The sequence below is a fragment of the Canis lupus genome, chromosome 1 (genome assembly GCF_048164855.1).
Source record: "Canis lupus baileyi chromosome 1, mCanLup2.hap1, whole genome shotgun sequence".
NCBI lineage: Eukaryota > Metazoa > Chordata > Mammalia > Carnivora > Canidae > Canis > Canis lupus.
The window spans coordinates 110,199,472-110,210,256 of NC_132838.1; the positions used below are offsets into that span (position 1 = coordinate 110,199,472).

Here is a 10,785-nt window from a genome sequence, read left to right on the forward strand (position 1 = left end):
TCACCGGGTCCCTCACCTCCCTCACGTTGTTCACTCAAATGTCACCTTCTCAGGGAGGTCTCCCCTGGCCACCTTATTTTCAAATTACAGACATGCCCACAAGCACCATACTCCCCAACTCTGTTTCCTACCTCCATTTTTTCCGTAATACTCATCAATCACCTCCTCACTTATGTATCTTATTTATTTGCTTATTGTCTGTTACTCCCGACTGTGAGCTCCATGAAGGCACAGATGTTTGTCTCTCGTGTTCACTGCACTTGGAACCACATAGGTGCTCAGTAACTGTTTGTTGACTAGATGAATGAAGCGCCGTTTGTTGAATGACCTTGAGGACTCCTGCAAGATGCAAAATGCATTTCTCGGCCCGACTTAACTCCATCATCCTTTCCTCCAGCTCACCCAACCCGTGTTCTAGATTCAGTGCTGCCTCCGAGCATGCTTTAAGTCATACCTGCGCCAGGATCACCCTCCCCTGCAGACTCTCCCTCTAAATCCTTCCTCCCCGCTCCATGACGTCAGTGTGTGGACGGGCTCCCCTCTCCCACCTCCCGGCAATGCTGGAAGGTTGACGGGTTGCCCTGGTTACTGCACTCGCCCGGGGTGGAATATCCCCAGGGTGCCCCGCCCCAACGGGTAATAGTTGGTTGGCGGATCCAGAGCAGCCCCGCGCCGGGGCAAGTACCCGCGGGCGGCAATCGGGGTTTCGTACGCCCCCACGCCACCCACGCCGTTGTCATGGAAACGGAGCGCTTCCCTCCAGCGCCGTCTCCCTCCCCTTTCTCCTAGAGAAAGATACCCAAGTATAGTAAGAGGGTTAGGTAGGAAGACTGTCAGAGAGGCGAGGACGCCGCTCGTTCTCAGCGACGAGCTCTCCACTTCTCCCACCTCCTCCAAGGATTGCTACGCCTGCGCAGACACGGAGCCCCTGGTACCAAAGCGAGGGGGAGCGAGGGCGCGCATGCGTGGACAGTTTTGCGCGTACGCGGCTGTGGCTTCAAGTGAGGGAACCTAACGCCGCGCTAATGTTGCGCCTGCGCAGCTAAGCCCGGCTCGAGGAGGCCCTTGGAAAGCAATTCTGCGCTTGCGCCGTGGGAGGGGCGTGAAACTCAAGCGGTAAGGGCGTTGGGGGCTGACTGGCGCTAGGTGCGCCTGCGCCGTGGCTCTTGGGGCGGCCGGGGGCGGGGCCCAGAGGGGGCAGAGAGAGGAGGGGGGAGGGAAGAGGCCGCAGAAGCCCGAGCCTTGACCGACGGGCAGGCGGGGGCTGCGGCGGCGCCGGTGAGTGACCCGCGGCTCGACTCGGTCCCCATCCTCCACGACCCTCACTCTTCCTGGAGTCCCCCATCGCCTCCGTTGTCCCCTCTAACTCCCGGACCCCATTTCTCCCGGAGCTCCTCTTAATTCCTGGCAATCCCCAGAGCCCCCACAATCCCCGCATACCCTAATCCCTCGTATTTTATAGTCCCCGCGCCTCCACTGTCCTAGAAGCCCCCAGTTCACCGTTAATCCTGGGCATCCCTTCTGAGGACCCCTTCTCAATACCGTTCTTACAGACGTCCTATTGCCCCGGAACCCCCAAAGCGCTCCTCTGCTCCAGATCCCCCTTCTTGCTGCATCTCTCCTTCAGCATCTCCTGACCCCCATCACCCCCATGCTGCTTCGACCCCCGAGACACCCTCATCGCCCCTCCATTTCTCATTCTCCTGTCCCCCCATTCTCCTCTAACTCCTGCAGACACTCTCTCCTCCTTCGCTTTGCCTCCTTTCCCTCCACCCCTCCAGACCCTCCCCCAATTTCCGTCAACTCCTCGGCGTGGCACTTTGCGCCGCGCGAAGCACCGGAGGAGCGCTCGGCGGGTGTCAGCTATTATTAGGCACTCCGAATGTCCCGCGTGGCTCGTCGCCCCCAACCACTCAACGCCGCAACCCCTGGCCCCGGGGACACAGGAGGCGGTGTCGGGGCGGCCGGGGTGGGGCGGGCGGCGCGCGGACGCCGAGCCCCCGCCAGCGCCGTGCGCCCTGTGCCCGCAGCGCCGGCGCCCCCCCATGCGCCAGGCGGCCGGACGGCGGCGTCGGGGGGCGCCATGGCCTCGGCGGCGGCGGGCGAGGCGGAGGAGACCACCCGGCTGCGCAAGCCGCGCTTCTCGTTCGAGGAGAACCAGATCCTGATCCGCGAGGTGCGCGCCCACTACCCGCAGCTCTACGGCGCGCAGAGCCGTCGGGTGAGCGTGGCGGAGCGGCGGCGTGTGTGGGACGGCATCGCGGCCAAGATCAACGGCATCACCAGCTGGAAGCGCACCGGCCAGGAGGTGCAGAAGCGCTGGAATGACTTCAAGCGCCGCACCAAGGAGAAGCTGGCCCGCGTGCCGCACTCCACGCAGGGCGCGGGGCCTGCCGCCGAGGACGCCTTCTCGGCGGAGGAGGAGACCATTTTTGCCATCCTGGGGCCGGGCGTGGCGGGGCCGGCAGCAGGTGCAGGGGCCGAGCAGCCCTCCGGGGCCGCTTCCTCGCAGCCGCCCGCCCCGAGTGCCGGCGCCCAACGCTACGTGCTGTCCGAGGACCGCAGGGACGACCGACGGGCAGGTGAGTTCCTTCCAGCATCACCTTCCCCAGAGCAGACAGTCGCAAAGTCAGCCGCGTGCTCCGCACTGTTCCCCAGCCCTTTCCGTGGCTCATCACATCCTCACTACAACCCTGTGCGGTGGGTGCTGTAATTATTCCCATTTTAAATATGGGGAAACCGAAGCTCAGAAAATGCCCAAAGTCCCACAGCTCATGATTGTGAGTCATGAATGGAACGCAGACTTAAGAGGTCTGGCTCCAGAGTCCACACACCCAGGATTCCCAGCACATTCAAGATTTCATTAAACGCAACATAGGGTAGTGACGATGGAGGCAGACTGTCCAGGCTTCAGTCACAACTTTGCCACTCAGCTGGGTCACTCTGGGTAAGTTACTGCAGGTCACTTTCCGCCTCTGTAAAATGTGGATGAAAGAAAATAGTCCCTACTTCAAAAGCTTGTTGTGAAGATTAGATGAGTTAATATGTGAAAATTCCTTAGTACGGCTGGTGTCTCCTGCACAAGGTCATGCCATGAGTAGGGGAAGTGTGGAGAACAGAGTACAAAAAGTTCCACTTAGCCTTGACTTTGGATTATTCTTTCTTCTACAGCTATTTCCCCAACCATCTGCCCTGTGCTGGGCAGTGCTGGGGACCCAATGGTGCCTGAGACATCCCTAGCCCTGACCTCCTGGGGCTGAGCTGTGGGAGTCCAGCAGGGGCACCTGACCCAGACTGGGAGGTGAAGGAAGGCTTCCTGGAGGAAGAGACATCAGAGACACAGAGCAAGAATGAGGAGCTGAGGAGTGTTCCTGGGAGAAGGAACAGCATGTACAGTGGCTTTGAGACAAGAAAGCTTAGCCAGTTTAGGAATTGAAGAGTTTCCAATTTAGGGGAAGGGGAAAGTGAAAAAGATTGAAGAAAGGAAATGTTTTTGAGAAGAGGTCAGAAAAGTCAGCAGAGGCCAGACCATGCAGCAGCTTCTAGGCTGAGGTGAGGGTTTTATCCCAAGTGCTGTAAGAAGTCACCGAAGGGTTTTGAGAAAGAGAAGGTCATGGAAGTGATCAAACAAGTTCAGGACTATGTGATTCAGAGAGGTTCATTCACTTACCCAAGGTCACACAGCAAGTAAGTAGTAGAATTGGGACTCAAATACGAGTTGTGTCCAACTCACAGTGCATGCACTTAACCACTAGGCTAGACGGCCCGGAAATATCAGGAATGATTGATACTGACTGAGAGTTAATGCATATGCCGGAATTAGATCACCGGCAGTTTGTAAGTGAAGGTCAGCACTTTAGACTTTTTATCTTCAGGGTGTTTGGGAGGCCTGAAAGCCATTTTGGGCAGGAGAGAGAGACACAATCACTTGGGACCCTTGTTATCAGTATGAATGTCAAACCTCATCGTTTCTGTGAAATGGCCACATTGAACCAGAATGGAGATGGCAACCTTAATTTTTTTTTCAAGAGTTGTACAATTATTGTATTCATTCATTCATTCAACAAATACAAATTGAGCACCTGTTGCCAGGCAGGCATAGTGGTAGATGCTGGGGATACAGTGCGGAAAAAGGCAATTTCCCTTTCCTTATGGAGCTGGCATTCCAGTTATTGGAGACAGACCACAAACAAGTAGCCCCCAAACAGATCATATACCAGGAGATGATTAGAACTAAAAAGAAAAGGGGTACCTGGGTGGCTCAGTGATTGAGCATCTGCCTTCAGCTCATGTCATGAACTCGGGGTCCTGGGATCGAGTCTTGAATCGGGCTCCCCGCAGGGAGCCTGCTTCTCCCTCTGCCTGTGTCTCTGCCTGTGTGTGTGTGTGTGTTTCATGAATAAATAAATAAAATCTTTGATTAAAAAAAACTAAGGAGAAAAATAAAGCATGTGAAGAGAATAGTGAGTGATGAATGTCGGGGCTGCTATATGTAGGGTAGTCAGGGAGGGCATCTTTGAGAAGGTGGAATCTGAGCAGAGACCTGAAGAGAGAAACTGAGCCAAGCAGCTATCTGGGAGAACAGCGCTTCAGCTAGAGGAAACCACACATGCAAAGGCCCTGAGGCAGGAACATGCTTAAAGTGTCCTTGATTGGAACCTCACACAGAGATTACCCACCGTGTAAACTCATAAAAGAGGAACTGCTGTGATTGAAGGACTGGAACCGTGTCTGGGGCAGCCTGAGGCATCTCTGTTGACACTAGAGGGAGACCTAAGGATAATTTCCCTCTCACCCAGTATTTGAAAAACAACAACAACAACAACAACAACAATAACAGCATTGAAGATTTACTGTGTGCCAGGCACAGGGTTTGCCAGGCAGAGGCCTAAACCCTGTGCCTGGGGTGATTCATATAATCCCTATGATGGCCCTCAGGGAGATGTTCTGGTTATTGAGTCACTTGGTCCTTTGCTCACTACATACCTATTTACAGGTGGGGAAATTGAGGCCCAAAGTTTGCAAATAAATCCTTTTAAATCTTGTCATGACCCTTCTGTGACCCCCCATGAGCACAAAGGCTGGGCCACTTTCTATTGTTGAGTAGGCTAGAAGAGCAGTATTGCAGAGTCGCTGCAGTCCCTACACCCCTTATGAGGGAGGCTCACTGCCCTTGGGCCCACAGCCTGGTCCAAGGAGTGGCTAAGAGCATGGGTTCAAATCCCTCCTCTCCCATTCACTAGCACTGTGACATCTCTTGGGGCTTCAGGTCTCCTCATCTGTAAAATGGGTTAATAATGACAGCACCTACCCCCAGAGAATAGCTAAGAAGAAGCACCAAAATACTATAGGAGGAAAGCTTAGCTGGTTTGCCTGGGGCTGAGCCAGGAAACTGTCCAACAAGTGTTAGCTCTGGTTATCACCTCTCTCCCCACCTCCCCTGCCTCCCCCACCTGGCTGGCCCAGGGAGGCTGGGCCCAGCATTTAAGTCTAGAGGTGGCTGGCTGTGTCTGTGACAGGAGAGCTGGGAGATCAGATTTGGCCTTGGAGCAGGAGACAGGCTTCCCTGAGGAAGGAGTATCTGAGCTGGCCAAGAGGCCATGCAATGGGGCTGCTCCTGGTGGAGGGAACTGCATGTATGCTGGCTCTAAGCCAAGGAAGAGGGACAAGAAAGGGGTAAGAGCTGAGGCCTTACAGCCTTAAGGAGGGGCTGGACTGATCCCCCGTGGGTTCTGGGGGCCTGTGGGCGGGTTGCAGCAAGGACCTGGGGCCCAGTGCCCCAGTCAGTGCTGACTCCCTGGAAGCCACAGTTCCTTTTTCATTAAATAAAAAATTTTGTGCTGGACATTATTCTAGGCGCTGGGTAAACAGCGGTGAACAAAACAAAGCCCTGCCTGATGGAGCTGACATCAGGAGAAGGAGACAGACAACAAACACAGAGCGACCCCATGCCAGGTGGAGCTAAGTGGTATAAAAGAAATCAGGTAGGGTTAGGAGAGAGAAAAGGACAGAGACGGGAGCTACTGTAGACAGAAGGTCATGGAAGGTCCTCCCAAGGAGGCCACATTGGAGCAGAGGAGCTGAGGGAGGGAGCCAGGCAGGTATCTGGGGAAAGAGTTTTCCAGGCCAAGGAACAGCAAGTGCAAAGGCCCTGAGGCAGGAGCAGGCCTCTTGTGTTTGTGGGTTGACAAGCAGGCCAAGGTGGCTGGAGCCTGGTGAATGCGATACAGAGGGGAAGGGTGCAGATGAGGTCAGGGAGACAGTGGGGTAAATTGTGCAGAGTCTCGGGGGCCTCGAGGGCTTTGATTTTACTCTCAGAGATGAGAACCCCAGGGAACTTTTGAGCAGAGAAAGACCACCCATTTAAAGCATGAACAATGCAGTAGCTTTTCACATATTTATGGAGTTGTACAACCATCACTATCAATTTTAGAACATTTTCATCACTCCAGAAAGAAACCCTGCCTCTCTTAGCTGTCATCCCCAGCTCTGCCCAGCCCAAGGTGACCACTAATCTACTTTCTGTCTCTGGTAGATTTGCCTGTTTTGGACATTTCATATAAATGGATCATAGGCTATGTGGTCCTCTGTGGGTAGCATAGCTGACATGTTATTTTGGTGGGACGTCAGTAGTCCCAGGTGGGAGATGCTGGTGGCTGGACTAGGAGGGGCCGTGGAGGTGGACAGAACAAACAGGTTGGATGTTAAAATAGTTTGAAGGCAGAGCCAGTGACATTTGCACATGGACAACAGTGTCCTGGATGAGAAAAGGAGTGAAAGATTTTGGCCCAAGTGACAGGAAAGACAGGAGCTGTCATCAGGGGAGATTGGGATGGCTGAGGGAGGGGTGGGAGATGGAGGACCAGGAGCTCGGCTCTGGGCCAGAGAATTTGAGGCCTGGCTAGATGACGGAGGGGGTATGCTGTGTACACAACTGGAGGAGAGGTTTCAGGCTGGGCCAGGAAACCTGGGAGCCTCTGTTTGCAGACTGTACAAGTTCCTGAGCATGAATGAAATCTCGGGGGAGAGGAGTCAGGGAGAAGCGCAGCAGGCTTGGGGTTGAACTGGTACAGACACAGCTGAGATAGAACTCCTACCACCTGATAGGACAGAGCCCAGCTTATGCAGCCTGAGAGGTGTGTGATGGGGGGAGTGTCTAGAGCGTTCAGAGCCTTCTAGAATGTTGGTGCTGACTGGCTCAGCAGGGGACTTCCAGGACCCTGTCTCCACTAAGGCTGGCATCGGCCACCAGGTGGTCCTTAAATATATTGACTCTCTCCCCTGTGTTCTCCTCCAAGGCTTGATTTGCCTTGGGTTTTGAAAGGATGGCTCTGGGGCCTGGGTGGGTGGGAAGTGAAAAGGGGAAATCAAGATGGCAGTGGGGGGGTCACTGTCACCTTACCTACATCTCTCTCTCTACAGATACACCAGCCCACAGCAAGGGGGGTTCCAGCAGCCCTGAGCAGTGGGCCCGGCCCTCCTGCAGTCCCCAGGAAGGTGGCTGCCCCCCACCGAAGGAGCGTGAGTCCCCGCCCCCTCCAGCCCTGCAGACGGTCCAGTTGCCCCGCCTGGCCTTGTCTCCACCGCCCCCAGCCCCTCCACCACCGCCGCCGCTGCCACCACCACCCCAGGCACCTCAGCAGGTGCATGTGGCACCCTCGTCCCCCAGCCCACCACCTCCTCCACTGCCAACACCCACGCCCTCGGCCCCAGACCCCTCTCTGGACTTCCTGCGGGCTCAGCAGGAGACTGCCAACGCCATCCGGGAGCTGGCTGGCACCCTTCAGCAGGGACTGGCCAAGCTGAGTGAGGCCCTCAGCGCCCTACTGCCTCTTCTGCCCGGAACCCCAGTCGACAGGCTGCCCCCACCCCTGCCCCCACCCCCACCCCCACCCCCACCCCCCAGGCCCGTCCTGCCCCCACCTACCCCCAAAGTGGAGATCACCCCTGAGCCCGTATCTGTGGTAGCTGCTGTGGTGGACGGAGCGGTGGTAGCAGCCAGGGGGGTGATCATTGCCCCTAGGAGCGAGGAGGGGACCCCCCGGCCACCCCCAGCCCCGCTTCCTCCCCATGACTCACCCCCACACAAGAGGAGGAAAGGCTTTCCTACACGGAAGAGGCGGGGGCGATGGAAATCTCCGTGAAATCTGCTGTTGGGTTTGAGCTTGTCTGGGCTCCTCTGCCTGCACCTCCTCCCCCCAGCTTAGCCCAGTGGAGGAGGGCAATGCACCTTCCCCATCTCAGCTGCACCCCAGCTCCCCTGCTGCAGGGGCACAAGCACCCCACTCCCTATACTAGTTAGTGCCTGATTCTCAGGGGACCTCGTTGATGGGTGCCCCGGCCCTTTCTCCAGTACAGCGCTGTCTGCCTGGCTGCTTCCCTGAACCCTAACTTCTAAGCCATCAATTTTACGTTATTTATTATTGCCCTCTGTGGGTTTCGGAGGGAACCTCTCGGGTCTGCACATAACCCCCTTCCCTAACAACTCCTGGTCTTGACTTGAAGAGAATTGACCCGTAGTGGCCTCCTCGCTTCCCCGATCCAGACTTTGGAGGGGGTGGGAGTCTCGAGACACATCAGAATATGGATGGCAAAGGATATAGCAGTCTATACCCTAGGGAGGGGGGGTGGAGTTCTCATGGGAGGTATAGGTGGGGCCCTCTGCCTCCCATTGCTGTGTCTGACCTCCAGGGCCCATCCCCCTCGTTTCTCCCCCGTGGTGACAAGATATGAATAAACTTATTTTTAATACAATTACTTTGGGCTCCGAGACAGGCCTGGGGTTTCAGCACTGACGCCTGCCCCACCCCTCCATGAACACGTGGCATCCTCCCCTTGAAGTTGGAAGCTGGCCTTTCCTGAAAGCCATCGAGTCCTGTTTTCAAATCTTACTCCTACTTACTCATCCTTCTGACACCTCTAAGTGTCACCTCCAGGAGAACTTTCTGGATATCCTCCTCCAGGCTAGGATGGGTCTGCCTCAATTACTGTCTAGTATCCTGTGGTCCCTAACTGAACACATGCCTTTATCCGTTTAAAGCCAGTTCCTCCATCCCCACCCCCCAGATTCAGGAAGGCAAGAACTGGTTCTCTTTTTTACTCCTAAACCTGCTGCAAAGCAGAGTAGCAAAGTAGCTAATAACCACCACCCTGGATCCGGTCCTACCTGGCCCAGCCCCTGGTGCCACCCTGGCCAACTGTGTGGGCCTTCTTTTTCCTCATCTGTAAAATGGGCACAAAAACGTAGGAGGCTACAGCTGCATTCCATTGTCATTCTTCAGGTCTCGACTCCAATATTCACCTCCTCAGAAAAGGCTTTCCTGGCAATCTCTACCCACCCCATCAGTTAGGCAGGGAAAATCCAGTTAAATAATCATTTGAGTAAACTTAAATTGATTTGTCTGCCTCCATCACCAGGATGAGCCTTGTCAGGGCAAGCAAGGCCTGTACCTAGCTCAGTGCTGTGTCCTCAGCATTGCCCAACACAGAAGAGGGTTGCATCTTTGAGTTAATGGGCAGCTCAAAAAGCAGGGTTGCCATGTATGGTGCTCCTTTCCTGGGCCAGGCACCATGCTAAACATTTTTACTGGTTTTCCTTTAAACTTGAACCTGCCCAATGAAAAGCAGACTCTCCAGGGGTCTCTGTTTTTTTCCTGAGAAGTTTAGGGACTTTCCCTAACCTTGCCAGCGGCCAATCCCAATTCAGCCACCTGAAGCTGGACTCTGGCCAGAACTCTTGATCCCCCCACTGGTGTTTCCTGAAGAATGGCTTAAAGGCAATTCTAGGAGATATGTGGATAGCCTTTTTAATGATTCTATATGGTGTGTTAACTTGATTAAAATGTAGCTAGTACCCCAAAACTGCAGCTAGTACCTAAAAAAACCTACACTTGTGCACATAATACAGACATACCTCGCTTTATTGTGCTTTGCTTTATTGCACTTTGCAGATACTGCTTTTTTTATTTTTTACTAGTTGAAGGTTTGTGGCAACCCTGTGTCAAGCAAGTCAATTGGTGCCATTTTTCCAACAGTCGCTCACTTGTGTCTGTGTTACATTTGGTAATTCTTGCCATATTTCCAACTTTGGCATTATTACTACATTTGGTATGGTGCTCTGTGATCAGTGACTAAAACTCAGAGCTCAGATGACGGTTAGCATCTTTTAGCAATAAAATATTTTAAAATTAAGGTATATATGTTGTTTCTTTGGACGTCATACTAGCGCACGCGCATAGCGTAACCTTCACTTTTAGACGCGCTGGAAAAACCGAGAAGTTCATCTGATTTGCTTTGTTGCTAGATTTGCTGTATTGTGGTGGTCTGGAAGGAGCCTACAATATTTCCGAGGTATGCTTGTATTTCTTAGGATGAGGCAAAAGTAATCCGTTTTAACGCCTTTACACACACACACACACACACACACACACACACACACACACACACACACACACACCCCACCTCAGGGGAGTCAATTTCCAGAAAATAATCCAGGTGGTAAGTGAAATTGTGAAGCTGACACTGATTGGCTAGCAAAATCAGAGCTGCTAGGATAGCAGCAGGATGTGGGAGAGGAAGCAGACAATCCAATTAGTTTGAGAACTACTAATGAATGCAACTCTGACAAGCCATTCAGATATTTTTTGAGCGCTTATCCCAGCTTACAGAGAGCAAGAGGGTGATGGGTGTTAGAATCTGGAGACTTCTCTCCTCCCCTCCCTAACTCTTCCTGCCTGACTCGCACCGTTCCCGATGCTAGTCCGGGGGATGATGCGGGGTGTCCCC

At 54.0% G+C, this 10,785-nt stretch overlaps 1 protein-coding gene across 1 annotated transcript; it reads left to right on the forward strand.

Annotated features, from left to right (window-relative positions):
- The first annotated feature begins 1,211 nt into the window (after window positions 1-1,211).
- Window positions 1,212-10,191, forward strand: MYPOP (Myb related transcription factor, partner of profilin). Its single transcript, XM_072774193.1, has 3 exons — window positions 1,212-1,278; window positions 1,554-2,582; window positions 7,423-10,191. Exons 2-3 carry the CDS (start codon window positions 1,883-1,885, stop codon window positions 8,142-8,144), a joined length of 1,422 nt encoding a protein of 473 aa, XP_072630294.1. The 5' UTR covers window positions 1,212-1,278; window positions 1,554-1,882; the 3' UTR covers window positions 8,145-10,191.
- The last annotated feature ends 594 nt before the right edge of the window (window positions 10,192-10,785 follow it).

Coding starts and splice junctions, on each gene's coding strand:
- MYPOP (XM_072774193.1), top strand. CDS start 1,883: ATGTCCCGCGTGGCTCGTCGCCCCCAACCACTCAACGCCGCAACCCCT. Junction 2,583..7,422: donor CAGGGACGACCGACGGGCAG/GTGAGTTCCTTC, acceptor CTCTCTCTACAG/ATACACCAGCCCACAGCAAG.